Consider the following 25350-nt stretch of genomic DNA (forward strand, 5'->3'; position numbering starts at 1 on the left):
ACACAGTGGTGCTCAACCTTTTCTTGAGCACAAGTCAATAATGTTCACCACTTAGCCCCAGCACCTAGTACCATGCCTGGCACACAGCAGGTGCTCAAGAAACATATACTGAATGGATGCATGAGTGACTGCACGAATGGCCACTCGTCCCACGCTGGTGTCGTGCTGGCTGTTGCAGTAGCGTCTGCTTTGATCGCCACTACCCCCAGGCAGACACAAGTGTTGAGAGACACTCGGCTGACAGTGCCGTGAGATGGATGCGCGCCTGGCGGCCTCATCTCCCTACCGACTGGCCCCGCATGGCATTCCATAATGCAGTCCATTAAAAGGCTTGTAAATTTTCATACATGAAAGCCTACCACGGCATCAGCAGAGACTAATTGCTGTTAAATGTGTGGGAATGTTACCGCCATGCTGCTGGAGCGATCACTCTTCCCAGCTCAGCCCGGCCCATTCCTCTGCAGGCAGAAAGCTTACAACACTCGCACAAGGCCAAAAGCAATTCGTGTCAAAAAGATCAATAATATAAAAATAAAGCATGAGAATTCTAGTTAAAGGGAATGTCATATAAATATGTGGTTCACGTCCATGATTCCAAGATTAAAAAAATCAATCAATATCGTTCTTTAGATGATGTTATTTCTAATGAGAAATACCCAGAACAACTGCAAATAACTGCTTAACTGGGGGGGAAAAGCATTAACAATTTATTTTATAAGGTATATGATACCAAATGAAAGAGGATTGCTGCTGGTTCTTAATTTGGTTGTAATATGGCGTGACAGGTTCAGTGATGCTTTGGTGGGTTCTCAAAATTAAATTCAGAAGGATGTTCGGGTTTTACCCCTAGCTGGGCAGGGCAAAGCCAGAGGAGCCAGACTGGGTTATGGGAGCCAAGGAGACCTGCATCACCAAAGTTATTATGTCATCAGAGGACGCTGTGGGGAGTGTACGTGCAGGTGTGCGAGCAGGGAACAGTAAGGGTGGACAGAAGTCTTTCTAACTGCATCTTGCAAGTGACACCCTGTTTACTGAGCTCTTGCTATGTGCCAAGTCCTGGGCTGGCTATGCAGACCTGGGTTTGAATCCCAGCTCTCTGCAGGGGCTGGGCTTCCCTGGTGGATTCTGCCTGGATAGCTCAGCAAAAACATCTAAAAGGCACAGATCTGGCTGAACAGAGGTCCTTCCCAACCATAACCACCTGCAAGTGTCCAATTCAGGCCCTTAATCTAGAACCTATATTCTCAGCTCCTTCTGTACCCCACAGGCTCCTTGAGGAGCTCTGTTCAGCCCTCGAAGCTGAGATCTGCATCTTTCACCCTCTGCTCTGCTGGTGAAGAGCTGTGTGAGCTTAGGCAAACAGCTTAACCTCTCTGAAACCCAACTTCTCACCTGTAAGAGGGGACAATACCAGTGGTGCCTCCCTTGCCATGCTGCTGAGAGGTGGTGATGTGTGACAGGCATTGCTAAATGCTCGATAAATTTTGCTGGCTGGTGTCCCAGCCTGAGTTACCACCCACCACCATGTGCTGGGTGCTAAGCCTCATTTACCTCACCTGAGAATGGGTGAGAGGAGAGGCTTCCTCACTGGGCTTGTGGGAGGAATAAATGTGATGAGGCAAGTTTCAGCTCATCAGCTAGGAGTGCTGACTAATCTTCAAGGAGCACTCACTATGTGCTAGGTTTTGTTCTTGGGGCTTTTCAAGTATCAACTCATTTAACCCTCTCATCGACCTTATGAGGTGGGTACTATTATTATCTCCATTTAAAAGCCAAGGAAGCTGAGGCCAGAGAGGTTAAGTGACTTGCCCAGGATCACACAGCTGGGAAGTGGATAGGCTAAGATGCAAGCTCACGCCAATCTGGCTCCAAGCCTACGCTTGTTCCCACTGCTGATCTTTCCTGGTGGGTCCCGCTGGTCAGTGAGGCCATTTCTCCCTGGCCTTGTAGGCTGGTCAGGACTGCACGTGTCTAATGTCTGTTGTGGCCCCAAGGGGGTCCCACTTACAAAGGTCATGACAGTGCTGGGAGTGACAGAGAAAGGGTCATCTGGGGAGTAAGAGAATTATGACATCAAAGACAGCTGGAAGAGCAAACAATGTTAAAAGGCAAAAAGAAAAATAAAAGATCCTGTAATTAAACTTTGGCTCAAAGGGAAGGGCAAGAGTCCTGTGGGCAGATGTGGAACAGGAGGGGAGCACAGGGACCAAATTAGGACACGGCATGCAGAGCTGGGCGGGGGCTCAGGGCAGGGAGGGCCGAGCCCGTCTCAGGTGATCTGAGCTGTGAGGATGCCCCCCATGCCCTTCTCAGGCAGCTCAGCTTCAGGAATGGAGACTACAAACCCCTGGGGATCTTGTCCTGGGTTAGAACCCCCTTCCCCACCCATGACTGCCTGTGAGGGAGAAGAAGGCAGTCCTCAGTGTCTGGGGCTGGGGCAGATGGTGGGGGAAGCCGATGATGACTTCAGGTTCTGGGTACTCAGTAAATGTTTGTTGAGTGAATAAATGACTTCATGGACTCAACCGATGATCTGATCTATCTCCTGGTAAATAGCATCTTTTTTTTTTTTTTTTTGCAGTACGCGGGCCTCTCACTGTTGTGGCCTCTCCTGTTGCAGAGCACAGGCTCCGGACGCGCAGGCTCAGCGGCCATGGCTCACGGGCCCAGCTGCTCCGCGGCATGTGGGATCTTCCCGGATGGGGGCACGAACCCGTGTCCCCTGCGTCGGCAGGTGGACTCTCAAACACTGTGCCACCAGGGAAGCCCTAGATGGCATCTTAGTACCGTCTCTAAGCTCCTAAAAGGTGGTCACGCAACACGAGCTCCCCTCTGATCCTAAGAGGACAGGGAGAGAACATTCTCAGGCCTGAACCAAACACACCCACCACAATGAGAACAAATAACTCGCTGGCCAATCAACAGAGAATCTCACTGAACCTCTTGCAATCTGATGAGCTGTCCCTATTTACAGATGAGGAAACAGTGGCTCAGAGACATGAAGTCACTTGCCAAAGTCATATAAGCAGTGTCAGGGTGGGACACAGACCCTGGATATCTGACCTCCACACTCTCCCGCCTCCCCTGGGGGTCAGAGGACACTTCAGCCTCCTTGGTTCCCAAACTGCTCTGTTTCAATCAGGCTCAGATGAACGTGTCTGTTCCAACTCAACGGAAAGGGTTTTCCATCATGCAGGCCATATCCCCTTCAAGGTGGAAGAGGAAGGAAGCAGGGAAAAAAAATTTCCCAGCAGTGGCCTTGCCATCTTCTGGCTGGGCCACTGCACATGCTCCTTAGAAAAGTTTCACCTCTGATTTAGCATAAGAAAACTTTTAATTTAGATGTTTTCGTCTCTCTCTCCAAGTAAAAATAAGTTTAAAATAATGACTGTAATAAATGAAGGTAATTAATTGTAGTTTGTTCCTTTACTGTCTAGTCAGCTTAATTTTACCTTTTCAACTAATAATGAGAAAATAATTTCTGTGCTTGGAGGGTTAATGATATGTAACTACGAGAACTGCTAATTGCATGTTGCAATCCATCCATCAACAACCCCATCTGTGCGACTTGATTATGTTTGCTAAATTATTGCTTTGAATTATCTTTCATAAAGCAACTTTTGTAATTAGCAGGGCTTTCGTCTTGCTCTTTTCTCTGCGCGCAAGGATATTCAAACTTTGGCCATTTCAAGCTGTCTCCATTAAGCCACCTTCTCTGGCTGTCTTTGTTTCCCTGAGCAGGGGGAATCAAGACTGTCCTTTAAGCAATCAAGGCGGAGAGGAAAAGCTTCCTTGATTCACAGCAGGGCAAATTCACTTCCTCTCCGCCCCCCTCCCACCAGCATGAAAAAGAAAGAAAGGAAGGAAGAAAGGAAGGAAGGAAGGAAGGAAGGAAGGAAAGAAAGAAAGAAAGAAAAAGGAAAAAAGACCCTCACACATACACAGTATGAAAAGATAAAAGGATGCTCGTATGCTGTATTCACCAGGGCTGGTGGAGTGAAATTAAGGAATGAACTTGAACATGTTATATTTCAACAAGAGGCCCACACTGGGGAAGAAGGAATGACAGGCACGATATTCAGCCTTGGCGTTTTATGGGTTAGTTTATATGACTCTGGAAGGTGTTTGCCTCAGGGAATATTCCTGGGAGGTGATTAATGCCCACTTGGGAATCCTCAGCTCTGAGCCTAGAGCCTGGTGGTTGGCAAGAGGGAAGCGGCATAAAGGATGAACCCTCATTAAAAAAATTAAAATGAAAATCAAATTTGGATTATAAACGGCCTATGTGTGTGCAGTTTGTTCTGGACGAAGGAGATGCTTTTTATTAACACCTTTCTTTGCCGGTGTTTCTCCCCTGAGGCGCTGGGAGGGACATGGCGGCCGCAATGGATTAGTCAATAGATCATGAAGAAAGCAGGGGTTTCGGGAATAAAACTCCAGACAAATGTAGTCTTTTTGGTACATTAAAGGGACGACGGAAAACCCTCTTAAAAAAATTAACGAAGTTCCTTGAAGATCCCCGGCTATTAAAATGGTGTGTATTCAACATGCCACATGGGTTTGGAAATGAAAATTCACCTTTGCCTATTTTGGCCCCACTAAGACTCTCTCCTCCTGCACTTACTGAGCACCAACTGTGTGCCAGACACCATGTCGACTGCCTCCACCCTGCTTAGTTCTTAGAATCCTTACTGTTAGCCTCACTTACGAGAGGAGGAAAGCTGCAGCTCCGAGAGGTGGAGGAACTTCTCCCAGGTCACACAGCTCGTATAAGCAGCAGGGCTGAAATTCAAGCCAGGCCCATACGAGTCTGATTCACATGTGCTTTCCACCATGCTGCACTTGGGTCTTCCCTGGATCACTGCCGAAATCTAATGTTTAACTCTTTCTCCTATTGGAAAGATGGCATAAGTCATGCCTGCTTCCTATAGGGATAGAAAACCCCCTTCTTTTGGGTAAAAATCCTTGAACACCCAGTTAGGAAAGAGGCAGATTCCAACCCAGGCATAGTGGAGGCCAAATAAACCTGTGTTGAAGGTGACTGATAATAGGAATAATAAAATAATAAGACTTCTAATATGCAAGGTAATGTCCTAAGCACTCCATGAGTATTGACTTTGTTCTTCCTCAATCACAACCCTATGAAGTAGGTATAATTATTATCCAATTTTATAGAGTATGACACAGAGGCAGAGAGAGGTCAAGTAACTTGCCTAAGGTCAAACAGCTAGTAACTGGCAGAGGCAGGATTCAAATCCAGGTTGACTCCAGAGTCTGTGCTCTTCACTCCCTAGCAGCTCTCCATGTACCGGGAATTACATTAAACTCTTTCCTTTCATTATATTTCAGTCAATCCTCAAAAGAACATGAAAAGATCTGCAGTGCCTTTATTCCACTTTAACATATAGAGAAACTGAGGGTCTAAGTAGCTAAGAGAAGCTCTGCCACACCAACCCAAGCAAGGGAAATGGCTGAGAAAGTGACACTCTACACAAGACACTCACTGCCTGTCTTTGGGCTGGACAGAGGGATCAGCTGCCTGAAAGGGCTTGTGTGCTGAGTATTTCTCAGGGGACCATGAGCTGGCGGCAGATGGGGGCCTTTTTTTAAAAACATAAAAGCCATGACGACACATTCCCAACATTATTGGTCTTCTTTCTGGTTTTTTTCTACCCCCTTCCAGCTCAGGCACCTTACAACCAAATGAATCAATACCGGATGGCCCTATAAATAAATAAGCGCATCAGTCAACTCAGTAATAAAATGAAAGGATGAAAAATATGGAAATCAGCGACATTTGTGTAAATCCAGTTATTGTTTACTTTAATATTGCCTTATGCGCTTACGCAGTTCCGAAGAGACAGATTTAAAGTAATGTGGCACTTGGCAGACGACAGACTTAAAATGCATCTCCACTGGCGAGCTCTGAGAAGGGCCTATCCTTCCAGGGTTCTGCCTGAATACAGGGGAAGACGGAGAAGAGCCCCCTGAAGACAGAACATTGGAGAAATGGCCCTCCCTTCCACTCTCCTGACTCAGTGTAATTCCATTCTTTTCCTAGTCTACCTCCTGCACCAGCCAGACAAGTGGACATTCTCAGAATCCTGGTCACCAAGTCAAGCAAAGAGGAGAAACAGAGGAGGTTCAGCTCCATCCCAGGGCTCCAGGACGGCAAGAGAAACAACTGGCTGAGGACAGCTCAGCTGCTGCCAAAGGAACTAGGCCTCGATGGGTTGGCAGGAAAGGATGTGAAAAGTGTAGATTTTATATCCTCAGAGGATGGGTGGTAGAGAGGATTTCAGAGCAGGCAGAAATCCCATCGAACAGAACCGAGAACCCGTTCTTCTCATGATACCATGGCTGATCAGGAGGGCATGGGGCAGTTTGCAATGGGGGTAGAGAAGTTTCTCTGCTGCTGGCATCCTCTGGCAACTCCAGGTGGGATAGGAGAGGGAACTGGGAAGTATTTTTGTGACGTGCCACAGGCCTTGGGTCTTACCTCAGCTTGGAAGCTTTTTAATACAGGAGCCACCATCTCTCTGATTTCCTGTAAAAGAGATCAGCGAAGAGTTCACCGTGGTGCCAAGTGGGATACCCCCATGGCCCCTGTTTGCAGCTCATTGCTGTCCCCCAAATCAGTATTTCCCAAGCGTGTCCCGTGGGACCTGCACTCCATGAGATTTCATAAGGGTTCCTCATAAATACACCTACAGACAGACACAAACACACACCACGGTGCCAAGCCAGATCCGACTAGGACGCATCAAGCACAACATCAAGTTTCTTCCCTGCAGGACTTTTTGGAGCCTTTTACATAATGCACAATGAGAATTCCTGGAAGAGGGAGAGAGGAAGTAGCATTTCCCAAATGGATTTGATCATGGAATGCTCTTTTATGCAAAGTACCCTGCGGGACTGGTGGTCCGTCATGGGACATTTTTTGGAGCAGGGGCTGGAAAGGCTCCACACCCAGGGCCATGTCACCAAAGCTCCTACACGAAAACCTCTGTCCTTTAGGCTGCTCGGGAGATGTCTCCCTAGGGTGCCATTTCTGCTTCCCCACCCAGCTGCCCCTTCCAGCAAAGACTGCATTTGGCATTTTAGCAACACCATTCTGCACGGTCGCTCCTTCCTCACCAGAAGGTGGGGTTTCTGGGGGCTTGGTGGGGTCACCTGCCATGGCACCCAGCTCAGAAGAAGGGCTCTGTAAATGTTGGATCAACTCTATGCCATTGGGCTGCCTTCAGAAGGCAGCCTCCTCTTTCTGGACCCTAATTTCATGCCTTTCTCAAGTGAACTTGAGGTTCCCAGCCACGAGGGCATCCCTGGTGGACTCCCATGAGTTCTCTCCAGCGTGCAAGAAGGATTAGAACCGAGGGTACCAAGATCCCAACCATAAATGCTCCAGTTTCCTCTGAGACCCACTGGTGACTCCCCTAACCACTGGCTTCTATGGCCCACAAGAGACCCCCTTGGGAGGAGGAGCTGAGGGGAGCTGGAGAGAATGGAGAGGGAGGGGGTAGCAGACAGAAACAGGAAAGGAAGAGATGAGCTGAAGAATACATATTTCAGCTGAAGAATAAAATCCCTTAACTATGAAATAGGATTGTGTTGCTCCTGGCCCTGGAAAAAATCCTTCTTCTGGGTCCTGGCTATGCTTTCCTCACTGATTTGTGGCCCCCAGGGCTTCTCAGAGCCACTGATATACTGATGTATGCAGGGGATCTTCAGGAGGGACGTAGGGAGTGCGTGTGAACCTAGTGGATTTATTTGATCATAAGGAACCGTGAGTGCACGGGCTGAGCGCAGAAAACGAAACTTAAGAAAACCTCGATTGTGGGCTGTAAACTCAAATGCCCACAGAGGCCGGAGGAAGTGGACAGGAGGGAGACAGGCTGTCCCATGGCAAATCTCAGGGGAGCACAGCATCTTGGTAACGTGAGCGGCAGCTGCTCGGCTGTTTCTGGTGACTGCCACTGGGCATGGAGCATCCCCGTGGCCAGATCTACCAAACAGTCTCAAAAGATATCGGAAATCCAAGCTTCGGGGTGAAATCAGAGATGCTAAACATTGACAACTTACTGTAAAATTTGAAAGACCTTTACAGACCAAATAAAGCACATCAACAGGAAACCTCTGGTCTGGGTTCAGGAAATGTTGGTGTTGGAAGGGGCTCAAAAACCATCTCCAGTTCCCTGAATTTACAGAAAGGGACACAGAGGCCCTGAGAGGGGCTGCCTTGTTCAAGGTCCCAAAGCAAGTGAGTGGCACAGTTGGGATTTCAATGCAGGTCAACAGACTCCCCAAACAGGCTCTGTTCACAACCCCACACTCAAGTGAATTTAGGGGATTCAAATCTGAGACCCACGGCGGGGTGGGTGGGATTTTGGGCCAATGCCAGCCATTTCTAGAAGCCCACTGCCCTGTCTGCTTAACTCCTGGGGGAAACTGAGCAAAGGCATCAGCAGGAGGTGAGCTGGGCACCAGCCAGATGATGTTCTTAAATAAAGTCTTGGCATGACTCTCCCCCATCAGGAGAGGCTAGTTCCAAAAATGAGAATTTTCAGAGGCGCGACTATAATAGGAATGGAAACTTATTCCTTCTAATTACATAATTGCATAATTATGCAGTATTAAAATTATGTAAGCCGAACTCCGAGGCTTAAAACCTGGCCTGGATTTCCCTCATCACCTGGGGGCTCCCACGTCGCCTGGGGGAAGGAGGACAAAATGGTGGGCTGTGAAGATCTGTGGCCGTTTCATCTCCGCTTCCCAGAGATGGGAGAGTCAGAGGCAAAGCTTTTGGTTCTCTCCTTCTGGGCAGAAAAACTGGTTTAAAGACCAAGCTGTTCTCTGTTCTAAAAGGGAAGGGAAGGATGCTCAGAATCTCCCTATGCTTTCTTAGCTCCCAGTCAAACTCAGGATGTAACTTGGCCTTTCTAAAGCCATAACATGGGAGACACGCTCAGATCTGAGATTCCCACCCCTTCTACAAGTGCACTCTCTCTCAGCTCCCAAACCTGATTCCTCCCAGACTTGCTCCATGGACAAGTTCTAACTAGATCCTACTTCCCACTCTTGCCTTGAAGAACCAAAGATATTTATGACTGGTGTGAGGAGGACTTCACAGCTAAGAGACTGACCCCTCTGCACTTATGTGGCCTGATTCCTGGGTGGGCTTGCTTCTTCTCCATCCTTCCATGGTCTCCATCAGTAAGATGGCAACAGGACTCCTAGGTGATTCCAACAGGCAGAGTGGAATCAACATGTCTAGGTCTGATACCTCTAGAATGGCAGACCCTGTCTGGCCCTCCTCCAAGATCCAGGCCACCTGAGCAGCCTGGGACAGAGAGCTCAACCCTCTGCTGAGCACAGAGAAGCACAGCAGGCTTTGGGAATGGGCGGGGTATCTGTTTCCTGTCATGGCTCTGATGTGTCACATCCCTGCCAACATTATATGGAGTCAGAAGGTTTTCTTTTTCCTATTTGTGTTTACTTCCATCACTAAAAAAAAAAAATTTGAGAAGCAACAGGGGGCCTGACAGAGGAGGAAAAAAAATTCACACATTCACCTTTGTGAAGAAAGAAACGTGTCCATTCTCGTCTCTTCCCCTGGGGGACTCTTACATTGCAGGGGCTGGCCATTACCTGGACCACCCTCATGGCAGCTGGGAAGGACAACGCTGGTGGCTGGAGTTGCAAAGGAGGAGGTGAACGGGGAGAATGTGGCACGTTTATGGGCAGGTGGGGGAGACAGTTTCAGACATGGAGATCAAGGGAAGGACCAGAGAGGGTGAGACAGTCTACAGCCATCATTTCCCGGACGCCAATGGGAAAGCAAAATAAAATCAGGAACTCTAGACAAATTTGTCTTTGCCATCAAGGCCAAGCATTTGACTTAGACATTAATGTGAGGGAAAAATGGATGTGGTATAGAGCCCTCAAAAACAATGACTTCCATGGAGAAGCGTCCTGCTTTTATTCTAGACAGCACCAGTGAGCACCGCTATACTGAGAAACACGGAAAGGTTGAGGGTTGTAATTTTTCTTCGTGGCTAATTAGCTTCTTTTCTTGTTAGTCACTTATGTCTATAGTTTTCAAAATACAGTTTGAACAGAGAAAAATCTGCATTCCTACTGAGTTAATTCTATAATAGCAACTATACTGTACCTCAGGTACATTTTTCTTAAATTCCCGGCGGAGTTCAATTAAATGTTTATGAGAATGTTCACTCTCCTCCTGCCGTGCAGACAGCTCGGAAGCGACGGAATTAAGCTCCTTCTGGAACAATAAAAAAAAAAAAAAGAAAAAAAAAAGAGAGAGAGAGGGAGAGAGAAAAGAAAAAGATTTTTTTCCTCCTTTTCCTTTTTAATCATCGTACAAAACAGCATTCCAAACAAGTTTCCTTAACTTACAAAAAAGCTGAGAAAAGACAGGATATTGACTCCTGGCACAAATGAATAATTTACGAAACCGGGGATGCAACCGAAAAAAATCCAGGACAGCTTTTTTTGCTTGTCAGAAGTCAGGCCAGATCAATAATCTCCCATAAAGTTGGGTGGAGCTGTTTTTTTTCATTTCTCCCCTACGCCTCTGCCCCACCTCTTAAATTTCCAAGGGAGTGATGGCATAAGCTTGTCAGTAACTGTAGAAAACATCTCCAAACGGTGTCAAAATAGTAAAGTGCGGCATATTGTATGGGCATATTATAGTGTAAGAAAGTGCTGTCGACAGCTTTCATATATCAGAGGTGGGAACTGTTCCAACTATGACTTACACTTAAGGGTTCATAAATACGCCTTTTAAGATATAGATGGCTTTTTAATTTCTGTAGGTTTTGGAAAAATGAAGGTGCCAATAAGAAGCAAGATGACCTTTTGTGTATCCTGCAGTAAATTATCTAAGGTTCACTTCAAGTATAAGAAATATTTCATTGAAGACTCCTGGATTCAGAAGAAAAGGATTGGAAGCAGCCTTCCCTGCTTATGTGCAATGAAGGTTTCAGACCAGGTTTTTACAGGACGAACCAAGGAGGGGAAAAAAAGAGAGTGAGAGATGGAAGTGGGGGACGCTCCAGCTCACACATGACAGACAATGTCTGCTGGTTGTACATGTATATTTGATCACCCCTCTCGCAGCTTTCTTCACTTTAACAGTGGCGGTTTCACGAGGGGAGAATAATTCACCATGAGTTGTCATGGATTTCATTTGCATAATTCAAGAAATGCTCTGTTTATGTGGTCTGCTGCTTTCTTGCACCATCCCGAGATGGGCTTTTTTTCTGGACGATAACTAGAGGAGCATTTCTGTATATATCACCCGATTATATCTGCAGCAATCAAGCCCCATAATTTCCTAAATCCAGTGATGCAATAAATTTCTGCAATCAGATTTATTAAAAACACACAAGCAGATGCAAGAGTGTATTTCTAGGGTGAACTCTTTAATCTAACATATGTATGATGAGGCCCGGCACCGTGCTGAAAGACCTCATTTGTCATCGCTAATGCGCATTCATCTTGCACACACAATGAAACACTTTTACTATTAGATAATGAAATAAAAGTACTATTAACCCGCTGCAAATCCTTTTCCCTCTAAGAGACGAAATGCATGGTAATCGTCTTATATCATGTCTGAGAGTCGGTAAATCTGCTCAACAGCAGTTCACCGTAGCACCATAAACCTCGCGCCCATCGAAGGCTGGAGCGCATACCCCAAACCCAGGGTAAGTGTCTCTGCCTATGGAGCCTTTGGGAGAATCGGGGAAGGAATTTCTATTTCTGGAGAAATGTCTAACCTCTTTGGAGAATCATTAAGACTAGAAGGGAGGAAAATCGAGGCAAGAAAGTAGCCATTAAAATAGAGGGGCAAGAGACTTGGAAATGTGGTGCTCTCCAAGGTGCTGATATCAATTCTATGCCACAGCACTGGGTACACCAACTCCAAGGTGCAGGGGCTTCCAGTCCAAACGTCCCATTGAATTTTTGAGCCAGGTAAGGAACAAGGTGTCATGGGAGAGAAGAGAGAGAAACAGAAACAATTTCTGACAGTCTGCCAAGGTGACAGAGAAAATAAGGAGACTTCTGGTTTATCATCATTTAAAAATAATTGTAGTTTCCAATAAAGAAACCACAATTGACCGTGACCAAAATATCAAGTGACTAGGGAGAGATCTGTGGTAGCAGCAATGGGACTGACCTAAGGCAGACAAAAACCAACTATGTGGGGCAGCCAGGTGGACAGACCCTCACTTGGCAGGAGAGAAGTAACTGGAGTGTCATGGTCAATTTGAGTTGTGGCAGAGTGCTCACAGTTTTTCTTAGTTTTTCTCATCCGTCTTGAAGATAAAGAGGTGATTTTTACATGGCTACAGGACAAACAGAACTGGGACTTGCGTTAACATCACACGGTTTGGAATGATCATATATCTGACACAATGTTCTTATCTCTGGGATACTGCCTCTCCCAGCATCCCAGCAACCTGGTGGGGGCTGAACTTTGACTATTGATTGATTGATTGATTGACTGTGGTATGCGGGCCTCTCACTGTTGTGGCCTCCCCTGTTGCGGAGCACAGGCTCCGGACGCGCAGGCTCAGCGGCCATGGCTCACGGGCCCAGCCGCTCCGCGGCATGTGGGATCTTCCTGGACCGGGGCACGAACCCGTGTCCCCTGCATCGGCAGGCGGACTCTCAACCACTGCGCCACCAGGGAAGCCCGACTCCTTATTTAAAACATCAAACCCAAGTTCCAAAAGGAAATCTCAGAGCAGGTTAAGTCTAACTGTCTGATGTGCTGTACCAGGCAACGATGCCATGCGACTGCACTGGCTCCCTCCATCCTAACCTCTCAGGCTGCTGGTGGGTACAAATCTGTCTGCTGCATCCACACTGTAGACAGAGCAGAGGTGAGACCAGATGGGGGAACATCAGCAGGCTCCCAACCCCAGCCCCACAGAAGCCCAGCTCTTGCCGTCTTTCCTGTTCATCCCTAGAGGAGCAGACGACGGACATCATGACTGATGTCCATGCTCTTCTTACCTCTGCCTTACATCTATACTCATCCTTCAACTCTGAATTCTTGCCACATTTCTATGGTTAGTACACTAACACGTCAACAACAATAATAGTAAATAATCATAACTACCATGTATTGGGTGCTTACACGTACCAGGCACCATGCTAAGCTCCTCATATACATCATCTCATGTGACGAGCACATTAATATGTTTGTAAGGTAATTCAAGCAGGGACTAAGAAACGAATTACAGTCCTAATAATTCAGCTGTGAATTATCTCCTTGGTGGATTATAAAGGCAAAATTGTAATGCCCTGCTCGTCACAGGGTTTCTGCTCCACTTCCCCACTAGCTGGGGGATGTTCAGGGAGCTTGTTTTAAATGTTATAAATGTGTAAAGCATCAAGCACAGTACTAAGTGTTCAAGACATGTTGGCTGATACTAATTTAGATACGCTGAGAGCTCAAGGAACACCCCACTAGATCAGTGATTCTAAGAGTTCAGGATTCCACAGGTCAGTAAAAATCTCACACCCCCCGCCCCACCAATAAAAGGATGACAGAGTACTGACAAGTTTTACTCTATCAGGCAAAGACATTAAAAACCACTCCCTCCCACCCTAGAAGACAGGCTATTTGAACATTAACAGAGCAAGACAGCCAATGACAGAATTGACATGTCTTTTAAAATAAACATATTTAAAATAAAAAAGCTCACAGCACTGTATTTATTTTGAAGGAATATAAAAAACTCTCACAAACATAAACCAGCACCAGTCTGAAGCTGAGTTTTAGAAATAAGTGTCTGAACCCCCATGCACATACACAGCTAGCAGGGCCTCTTTGATGATCAAGCAGAACTTGGGATCCTCTCCCACCTGGCCCCCAGCCCCCAGCCCTAGGGGGGCCATGATTAACACAGCCCCAGACTTTGGGCCAGGCCCAGGCAGGGAGAAGACTCATCTGATTAACTGGCCATCAGCAGCAGACAGACAGCCCGGAGCCCGCCGCAGACCATTCAAATAATGATCATCATAAACAGCCCATTTGCAACTAAAAAAGAAATAATTTTAATGAGCTTGAAGCAGATGATAGATGCAGCTGAGGCTCGGGCCAGCGTGCAGAGAGAAAGGAAGCTGGGACTGAGCTGCAGCCAGGGCTAGGAGCAGCAGGAAGAGGCTGGGGCAGGGAAGAAGAGCTCTTCTGATGGGACCTACAGCCCCACTGCTTGCCCACGGGAAATGCCCACTGCCCGGGGAGTGGCCCTAGCTCTGAGAGCGTCTGCCATCAGCTTGCTGGGCAACCTTGGAACTTCCAAGGCACTCACAGTCTCAGAACATATAAGCCAGAAGGAACTTTCAAGGTTGTCCAGTCCATCACTCTCTGAACTTCAACCATTCATACTACCCCTCTGCATGTATTTTGCCATATTGATATTCCACATGAATTACTATTTCCATGATATTTACCTTCAAACTGACTCTTCTTTCTTTTTGTATAATTTTAAGTTCAATTTTTTTTTTTTTTTTTTGCGGTACGCGGGCCTCTCACTGTTGTGGCCTTTCCCGTTGCGGAGCACAGGCTCCAGACGCACAGGCTCAGTGGCCATGGCTCACAGGCCCAGACCGGATCTTCCCAGACCGGGGCACGAACCCGTGTCCCCTGCATTGGCAGGCGAACTCTCAACCACTGAGCCACCAGGGAAGCCCTTAAGTTCAATTTTAAGCTCAAACTTTTACACCCTTATAACCATTGCCCAGGTAGATACACAGAATATTCACACTCCTAGCACCTTGGAAGGTTCCCTTGTGCCCTCTCCTAGTTAGTACCCCCTTAAAGGTAACTATCATTCTGACCCTAGCATCTAGACAAATTTTGCCTGTTCTTGACCTTTACATAACAACCCCTTCTCTTTTTAACCTAAATAAGTACATTTGAAAAGGAACTTCTTTTTATCGCTAGAGGACACTATGCCATAAACAGCAGGTAGTCTTTAAAATGAAAGTACAATGAAAACAAAGCATTGCTGTTTGTCCTTGTTATAAAAGGAGACTGGCAAGTGCTGGAGAGGTGTTAAAGGTAGAGACTTTCTTCTTGTTCCCATGAGAAGGAATGAATGATCACTGAGAAGGGATAACTGATCCTCCTGACACAGGTCAATCCCTTCTAATGTCAGGTCTACTTACAGTCATCTCACGTCCTAACAGTGGGGGTATGTATGTCCCACACTTTAGCTAACACTAACTGAATCTGAGTCTCCCATTTTAGAGATGAGAAAACTAAGGCAAAAACAGCTTAGGCGACCTGCCCAAGCCACACATCTGGTTAAGAGGCTGGATTTCCTCAGAGGGAAGGTAGCTCTTGGGTGGGGAAGGAAGAATGTTGGTTATCTATGGGGAGAGCAAGTTGAACATTCTCAGTTCAACTGTATTTCCTCAACCAGGAAGGATTGGGAATTGTACAAGAATACTTAGTTTTAAAAGAAATTTAACACATGATGTTGACCTGAAGTGTCAATGATGTACAAAACTTTGAGCTAGCTGCTATGTTCTTAGAGGGGAAATACACATCTGAATTGTGCATATGCATGTCAATTCCCCCAGCATGTGCTCACACTCTTCTCAGCTCCAAAGACACCCTCACACTCAGACACATCCCCCTAATACCACTTCTGAGAAGAGACCTTCTGAAAACGCTGCAGTGATTGCTGGGGATTAGGAGTTAAGGAAGCAAGGACCTCAGGTGTTCCCATATTTTGAAGGGGTTTCATGAAAGGAAAGAAACTTCCTCAACATGTCCCTCCTCTGCTCAAAACCCACCTCTGGCTCTCCACTGCTCTAGGACAATCGCCATACTTCCTATCTAGGTGTCACTGGGCCCCTTCCATCTTCCCAACCTTTGTTCCCAACCTTGTTCCGAACATCTTTGTTTCCTTCCCAACCAACCTTCCTGCCTTGCAGGAATCCAAAGGCAACAGGGTCTCCCAACTCCATGGCTCAACAGACTTCATTCCTTCAGCTCAGATGATCTCATTCTGTCTCTGCAGCTGATCTTACTCATCCCTTGTGCCTCGGCTTAAATGTCCCCTCTTCCAGGAAGGATTCCTGAACCCTCCCCTCCAAGTCTGGGCATCTCCTTTGTGTCCCTGTTATCCCCTTCTGATATTTGCCACCAGATGTTGTCTTTTCAAAGGCCTAGAACTTTTTTGCCAAATGAAACCTTACACAGACATTCCTTACAGAAAACAATAGCTCATGGCTAACATTTATGCCATACACACACACACACACACATGCTAGTATTTATGGAATGTGCTAAGCACTTTATGTATATTATCTCCTGTACGGATATATGGATGAAGTGGCAGCTGAGATTCCAGGCCAGGTCTAGAAAACAAGGATGACCAGTGATTATGACTTTCAATACAGTCACCAACTCCCCCCAACACAAACCTGGAAGTCTGCTTTCTCTTTGCAGGGAGATGCAACTAGAGATGTTGTACATTCAGCCATCCATGATCTCCAGTGTGCTAGGCATTAGATAAAGGGAATCAGATACAGTCTATATCCTCTAAGAGCTCAGAAACCAAATAAGACAAGTTAGGGCATAAATAATTCTGGTAAAAGGGACAAAGGCCATCGCATTAAGACATCACCTCCAGAGCAGACTTGGAGAAGAGTGAAACCCTAACATATGCCCTGAATTGCCTTTGCATGGGTATGGAAACTGACGGGGCAAGGGAGAGATAAGAGTTTTACCTACTTCTACTAATTAAATCACTGTGTGGTTCCCAACTTGGGCAGGGGTTGCCAGTACCTAGTAAGTTACCCAGGCTGGAAGCTCTTTATCCAACATCCATCCAATCACCCAACCAACCATCCATTTTCCACTCATCCATCCATCCATTTATCTAACAGATCATCTATCTTCCAACTGATCATCCAACATCCATCTATCCAATCACTCACACTCAACCAGTCATCAATCCATCATCCATCCATCTAATCACCCATCCACCCATCCCCATCTAATCATCCATCCAACTAACTACTGAGCCCCAAATCTGTGCTAGTTACAGTGTTAGGTACTGGTACACAGAAACTAACCAACATAGCCCCTGTCCTTGAGGAGTTCACAGTGCAGTGGAGGAGACACACAGGCCAATTCCAACACCGTGTGCCGAAGTACAACATGAAAAGTATGAATAAAGTATCATGGGAACACAGAGAGCAAGGTGACTTGCTGTGACTGGGGTAAAGAGTCACCAAGGTGGGAACGTTTGACCTGGGGTCAGGGGATGAGCTGGTTAAGAAAGCTAAGCATCCCACACAGAGGAAACGGGATTATTGTGATAGCCCCCTACCTGGCCTCTCTGTTCCTGCCTTTAGTTTTCTTCTTAACATGTATCACTATCAAACACACTATATATTTTATTTACTAGAATGAAAACTCCACAATAGCAAGACAGAGATTTTGGTCCTTTCCTCCTTATGCTCAGTGCCTAGAACAGTTCCTGTTACATAGTAGGCACTTTAGAAATGTTTGTTGGTCAAATAAATGAATGAATAAATGCTATGTGTCAGAAACCCTGAAAAAGCCTGATTTGTCTGGGGAACAATGACCATGTTCAGGGATCACAGACCTATGTCAAAATTCCGGCTCTGAACCCTCACTAGCAGTGTGACCTTGGACAACATACTCAACCTTAGTTTCTGTGTCTGTAAAATGGCGATAAAAATTTGTGCCCAAAGTGTTACTGAGGAAACCCTTGAGAACCAGATTGTAAGCAGGTAAAGTGTTTGGCACAGTGTCTAGGATCTTCATTGCTCATATTCCCTCCAATGGAATGTCAGTCCCTCATGCGTGGGGACCATGCCTGTCTTGCTCACAGCTGTAGCCACAGGTTCTAGCTAAATGCCAGATGCATAAAGGCACTCAAAAAACACCTGTGAATGAATGACTGTTAGTAGATATAAGCATGAGGAGTCCTTTGTGGCAGGAGCAAGATGGGGCCCTCTTGCTGTTTGGGGGGGCCAAACAACCCATTCTGTATCTCAGGTCCATGGAGCCATTCGGGGCTTTGCCATCAGAGTCCCAGGCAAACACCGAGGAGGAGGGTTTCTGGGGATGCAGTGGACCATGATGGGAGTGTCGCCTTCAGAGTGGCCTCAGAGGCTGGCTCTAGGAGGGGGCCGGGAGATGACCTGGGACGAAGGGCACATGCTGGCCTGCCATGAACAAGGAGAGAAGACGGATGGCTCTGCAGCCCGCTGAGATGGATAACTGAGCCTTGGCCGAGAGACAGACCGGGTTACCAGAGCCATCCATCACTCCCGGCACCGTATGTAAATTTCAGATGCCAAGATGTAGGGCAAATTATCCGAGGGCCCCGGCAAGGGGCGGTGCCTATGAGAAACAGTTCTCAGCCAAGCTGGCTTTATTGAATTCCATCATCTGGGCCAGGATGATAGTTCACACTTGGGTCACAGAGCCCGTTGAGAGGACTGTGTCCAAACCGTGAGGCCCGGGTGTGTGGGCGAGGCTGCCAACAACTTCTTAGCAGACTCCCAGCGCAGTGATAACAATAATATAATAACTGTCCCATAGAGGGCTTACTAGGTCCATGTTAACTGGCATACAAAAGTTCATTTTATTTTCCCAACAGTGTTTGGCATGCAGTGGATTCTCTAGAAACATCTACTGAGGGAGCAAATGAATGGTCCTATGATGCAGGTGCCATTTTACACAGGGTACCTGCAGAGAAACAAAGCCACTTGCCAAGGTCACACTTTATTCTGCATTCTTTCCTCCGGCTGCTCATGGGGCTTCCTTTCCCTTACCTGTTTGTCCCAGACAAGGACTCATGTGGCCTGAAGATCAGGAGCGTGGCTGGGCCTTATCAGTCTGTCTGTCCATCTCTTTGTCTATCTGTCCATCCATCCATCCATCCAGTCACTCACTCATTTACTCAACTATAATTTAAGTGCCTACAATGTGGCCCAGAACAAGTCAGACCCAAGTCCTGCCCTCACAGTGTTTGGTCATGGAAGGCACATAGACAATTAAAATTGTGGTCCACAAAAAAAAAAATAAAAAAAAAAATTGTGGTCCACAAGGCCTTCCTAGCAGCTCCCAAAGTTCTGGCTTCCAGAAAATCCAGTGGCAATTTGCTTTTAGCTGGAGGCAGGCCAAGAGCCCACATTTGGTAGGCAGAGCGGGTTTGAGTCTAGACGTTCTTACTTACTGGCTCTGTGAGTCTGGGCAGACCCCTGACCTCTCTGCATCTAGGATTTACTGCTGTAACATGAAGTCATGGCATGCCTTGTCTCTTAGAGGTGCAGGCAGGATGAGAGGCCTGTGGCTGGCAGGGGGTCCAGGGTGCAGGAGGTGCTTGGGTGCTCAGGGGCTAGGGCTGGCTATTGAGGTGGGACCACTGCCAGCCCTGAGCCCCGAGAGGGCAGCAACCTTCCCTGCCCTGGTACTAGGCTGAGGCCCAGGGTTGCAGTGGGGACATTTCTCTCATCAGCAAATACTGTCAGCTTGATCCAACCATTTCTCATCTTCTCTACTGCTGCCACCTGGGTGACCACAGGAGCCTCCTCACTGGTCTCCGCACTGCTGCCCTCACCCTCCTACAGTCCCTTCCCCACCCGACAGCCACCAGGATACTGTTAAACCCAAGTCACACCCTGTCCCTCCTCTACTCAAAACCCTTCCACAGCTCCCACCTGACTCTGCATCAAGGCCAAAGTGCTCACCTCGATGTCAAGGTCCCACGTGACTTACTTCTGTCCTCACATCCTTCTACTCCCTCCTCACTCACTCTCCTCCAGCCACACAGGACCTTTGCTAGCTCTTGAACACATCAAGGACATTCCTACCACAGGGCCTTTGTATTGGCTGTTCCCTCTGCCTGAAATGCTGGGTTTTGGTTTTTGTTTCTGTTTTTATTCCACATGGGTCTTTTCCTTTCCTCCTCCAGGTCTCGGCTCTTACACTACCTTCTCACAAAAGCCTGTCCTACCATCGTATTTAAAATAGCAAGCACCTCCTCCCTACCTCACCCATTCTTCTCTCTCTGCTTATTTCTCTAAATGGCACTTGTCATCAACACATGTATGTGGTTACTGCTCTATTTATTTATTGTCCATTTCCACTAGCCACCCTCCTTTAATGTCAGCTCCAGAAGGACATGGGCTTTGTTTGTTTGGGCCACTGTTGTATCCCTGATGCTTGGTACACAGTAGGTGCCAACACTTGTTGACTGAATGAATGTATGACTAAAGGAACAAATGAAAGACGTGCTGGCCAATCCCGGCACCAAACCTCCCCACCCCGCCACACTTGCACCTCCACCTCCAAGGCACCCCCCACCCCAAGCATCAGCCAGGAAAACAAGCCAGTTCCTGCTGCAGATGGGACCTGGAGGTGGCTGTCCTTGAGAGAGGATGCCAATCAAACACCTAATTATCTCGCCACGAACCCGGGAGCCACATCTGATCACTTCCTCCTGCCCTTGATTGCTGCTTTATATTCCGGAGTTCTCAGATGTAAAACCTTGAGGCACCAGGAAAATAGAGTAGCCCCGCCCCCACTCTGGTGGGTGTCAGATGAGGGGCCAGGGACCCCACGTACCACCTCTTAGGGCTAATACATCTGGTCCAGCTGGGTGAGCTGGCTGGGCAGCTCCTCTCTATGCTCTTCCCTCTCCTCTGTTGAAAAAGGGGGAGGGGGTCACATCAAGGAATCACTCGTTCACTCATTTCAGTGTTTATTGAGCACCTACTCTGTGCCAGGCACTTGTTAGGGGCCACAGTGGTGGTTACTCATCATATCACAGGAGCTAAGGGCTTGCTATGTGGTGTCAACTTTTCATGCCTTGGCTCAGCTCCTCTCCTAACCCCTTCTGCAGATGGGGAAACCCAGTCTGAGAGAGATGATACCACTCACCCTAGATAACCGTTGGGCAAAAGCAGAGCAGGGCCTTGAATCCTGATCCCCTCTTCTCCAAACCATGGCACCAACGCTGAAGTCTGTGCCATTTTAACATCTTTTTCAAATTCATTTCTCTGAGTATCCTCTTTTTTAGGGTGGGGGAGGAGACTGGGTGTTGCAAGAAGCTCTGTGGAAACCTCAGAAAGCTGTGGAAAAATTTACTGGCGTACAGGGCTAAGGCACACAATCCAGGTGGGGAAGGAAGCGCCTGCTCGGTGTTAGGTGGGGGTCTAGGAGCATCGTGGACCTCAGTGGTGGGAGACAACGGTCACACAAGTGCTCATACGGTGTCCTGGGGAAAGCACACAGGGAGAGAGCTGCAGCTAACAAAAGAATATGGGCACCGGGCACCTGGGGGAAGGCATCGGAGGAGGAAGGACCCATGGGCAAGGGCGTGGAGGATGGAAAACCCGGGCTGTGCTGGGGAGTGGCTGACCACCTAGATGCGTATTAGGGACTCATGGGGATTGGGGTTGGAAAGCCATGAGGCCAAGGCAAGAAGGAACTGGGAGCCACAGAGGACAGTTGAGCAGAAGAGGGGCACTTGCTTCAGGCAGCTCTGGGAAGCCTCACAGGCAGAGAAAGGTGAGGGCAACAGGCAGAAGAGAGAGGTGATGGATTTTAGGGACCCAATGGAAAGGAATTCATGCCATTTGGCAACTGGGAGGATCAGCCAGAGGAGGCTGAGGGCAAGAGGGAGAGAGAAGGCCCTCAAATGAGGGGCAGCTGGGCACACGAAGGAGGGCTTCACACCAGGAGTCCTTGGGCCCTCCATCGCTTGTCTCCTAATTTGCTGTTGACTTTGGCAAGTGACAGACCTCCCACTGCCCACTGTTTTATTGGTTAAATGAGGCCCAGGATGTCTGAGGGGGTACTGAGAGGACCTAAAGAAATTTGTAGATACAATTTCTCCCTAAACAAATGGGAGGAATTAGTGTTTAATAAATGCTCTGGGGAGTCTAGTTTATAAGTATGAAGACAAATATTTTTTAAAGAAAAATATTTTGTAGGGGTGACAAGGAGGAAAAGGGAGCCAGAGTTCAAACTAAATGCCCCCCATTTCTGCTGTTGTTCCTAACCTGCAGAGGTAACTCCTTTAAAGCCAGTCCTAATTTGGCTGCGACTCACATGCCTCGACTCTTCTTTTTAGGGTTAGAAGACATTTGCTTGAGTGACACCATCTCCAGGAGGGAGTCCCAGATTGAATAAGGGATGCCCAGGCAGGGTCACCTGAGGGTCCCTATGAGCCTCCTACTAATCAGACAACCCCATGACTGAGTCCCTTGTCCCAGCGTGTCCCCAACACCTTGATAAAAAGTCTAATCCAGGGTGCGGGTCTTATTTCACGTCAAGCTATATAAGGTCCTCGATATACAATTCTTCCACTTCCAGTGAAAGGGAGGGAAGGGATGGGGGAGAGGAAGAGGAAAGACTACATTTTATTTTTGAATCAACATCCCTTTTTATCTACCTGTATTTTATTAAAATGTTTATCATCCACATAATGTGAAGTTCTCATGAAACCAACTTCAATTACCTGAAACTGCACCCAGGACCCCTGACTGCCTTCTTGGCACAGTAAATAAAGTGATGGACAGGAATGCTACATGGCCAGGCACTGACCCAACCAGGAAAGTTCAGGGACAAGACATTAATCCTTTCTGCAAAAGGGGGACTTCCCTGGTGGTCCAGTGGTTGAGAATCCACCTGCCAATGCAGGGAACATGGGTCCGAGTCCTGGTCCAGGAAGATCCTACATGCCGCGCAGCAACTAAGCCTGCGCGCCACAACTACTGAGCCTGTGCTCTAGAGTCCATGAGCCACAACTACTGAGCCTGTGCGCCACAACTACTGAAGTCCGCGCCTAGAGCCCATGCTCCGCAACAAGAGAAGCCACCACATTGAGAAGCCCGCGCACTGCACCGAAGACCCAAGGCAGTCAAAAATAAAAAAATAAATTATAAAAAATATTATAAAAAAAAAATTTTAAGAAGGGGGTGTCCTTTCCTCTCCCCCAAACCACAAAAGGCCATGTCCCAAAACAACACAGATGAGACCTTTCTCTCCAAATGCTCTCTCCCCAGACCCAGGGAGACTTTCATCTCTGTATTTGGAGGCATAACAGAATTTCCCCCTATCTACAGACACACAGAGAGTCTGTACAGAACTGAATTCTTACTGTACTTATTGACTAAGAGAAAACTCGAGAATGACAGACTGGCCTATCCTAGACCAGGAACTTTCTTTCTCCAGGGCCTAAAGAGGCCCAGGACACAGGATACTCATATTCCCAGCATTGGGCCTAGATGAAGACTTAGGAATGCGGGCTGGGTTCGAATCCTGATCCTGCCACTCTCTAGCTGGGAGATCCTAATGCCTGAGCCTCAATTTCCTGATCTGAAAAATGGGTATGATGCTTGTGAGCATCATCTCAGCTAGAGATGGGGGTTGGACACCAAGCTGAGCTACCTAGAAGAAGTACCGAGGAACAGTGCAGATCACTGGGATGGTAGCAGTTCTGCAGCCGTGCATTCAAATCTTCCCTGTTACACTTGCTAGCCCTGATCTGGCCACGTCACTGCACTTCTCTGGGCCTCAGTTTCCCCACCTGCAGCATGAGGATAATAATAATACTAAATGAATCTCAGGCACGTCTCACTCTTCAATATCTCTAACTGTCCAGAAATAATAACCGCCCCTGCCTCCGCCTTCGTCCAAGCTGCCATCGTCCCTCGCCTGGACTATTTCCGGGGCCTCTTTCCTTCCCTCCCAGCTCCCGCCCTTACCTGCTACAGTCCAATTTCCAGGCAGCTGCTGGAGTGTGCTGTTCAAAACGTGAATCAGCTCTTGCCTCTCCCTGGCTTGAAAATCTTCCATGATTTATTTGCCATGGGCTTAGAGTGGAATCCAGACTCCCCCGCACTGGGGTCTACAGGGTGTGGCCACTGCGCAAGGTTCCAGTTTTATGTGGGCTGACATCTCTCCTCAACTCAATGCACTCCAGCCCCTCTGATGGCTTCTATCCTCCAGCATGCCAGCATCTCTCCCACCACTCAGGGCATTTGCCTGGGCAGTTCCCTTTATCTGTCACGCCTTCCCATCCCCCTAACTCTGGCACCTCCTTAGTGGGGTCCTCCCTGCCCTCACCCCAAACTCTAAAGTAGATCCATCCCCTCCCTGCTCCTTTCTCACAGAGCATTCACCAGCATTTGCAAAGACAAACTAAAACTAAAAGCTCCAGGAGGGCAGGACTTGTGTCTCTTTTGTTCGCTGTATTTCCAGCACCTGGGCCTATGCCTGGTATAGAGGGAAGCTTAATAGACATTTTTTGAATGAGTATTCACTTCACTGAGTTTCTCTGCACATCAAATGAATATAATGAATATGAAGAGACTCTGATAGCCAGAAATGCTTCGCACAAATAAAACAAAAATAACAATTCCTTAAGAATGGAAATATCTTACTTTGGGGCTTAGAGGCAGGAAAGAAAGAGTGAGAATAAGGAGGAAAGAGAAGAGAAAAGCAAGAATGGGAGAAAATTCAGGATTAATGAGGTGGAACTAGTGTGTTCCCCCCACCCCCAAAGGCCATTTGGGGTGTTCTCCCACCACCCCGGGAGGTGCACTGACGCCTGACATGTTAGCACATCCTGATATTTTAGGGGCTGGGAGAATTACTTGGATGAAAAGTCATTCACATTTTAAAGCTGTATTTTCACTGTGTAAACCGCAGCAGTGGGGTCCCTTCAGGCAGATCGGCTCAGGGCGGGTGGTGGGAGGTGGGTCGGCCTGGCTGACCCTGCCAGCGCTCATCCATTCCACACCCGCCTCTGGAGACTGCAGAGCAGCCCGTGCTGCAGCATGTTCCTGTTGAGATGAAGCACTTGTTCGAGGAGGGGGAAGCCATCTCTGCCCTCACACAAAACAGGTCACTGCTGACACTGAACCCGATGTTGTTTTCACACCACACTTTCTAAAGGAGAGTGTCTGTTGTTCTTTCCGGGAAACCTCACGTTGCTTACATCCTGCTCATCAGCATGCCGATGGCATTCACTGCTTCATTCATTCATCAAACATGCATTTGAGTGCCTACTCTGTGCCAGACACTGTTCCAGTCGCTGAAGATCGAGCAGTGGCGGCAGCAGACAAGGTCACTGTCCGTGTGGTACTGACAGTCCAGCACCTTATCTTTCACGGACGAAGGTGTGGAGTCAGGGTTTACATGGCATTTATACAGCCCTGGGGACTGGACAGAATAACAACAACAATAAAGATAACAATAAAGGAAGGAGATACTTTTTTGCCCATACTAAGAGGCAGACACCATGCTAGGGG

At 47.6% G+C, this 25350-nt stretch overlaps 1 protein-coding gene across 1 annotated transcript in view; it reads right to left on the reverse strand.

Annotated features, from left to right (window-relative positions):
• Nucleotides 1–25350, reverse strand: part of CUX2 (cut like homeobox 2) — a 263849-nt gene that overhangs the window by 98713 nt on the left and 139786 nt on the right. The window contains exons 2-3 of the mRNA XM_079942084.1: nucleotides 10172–10282; nucleotides 6500–6547 (exon numbers count right to left, since the gene is read on the reverse strand). Of these exons, the coding sequence (XP_079798210.1) occupies nucleotides 6500–6547; nucleotides 10172–10282 (159 nt within the window). The remainder of the gene's footprint in view (nucleotides 1–6499; nucleotides 6548–10171; nucleotides 10283–25350) is intronic.

This window comes from Stenella coeruleoalba, assembly GCF_951394435.1.
Source record: "Stenella coeruleoalba genome assembly, chromosome: 14".
Taxonomy (NCBI): domain Eukaryota; kingdom Metazoa; phylum Chordata; class Mammalia; order Artiodactyla; family Delphinidae; genus Stenella; species Stenella coeruleoalba.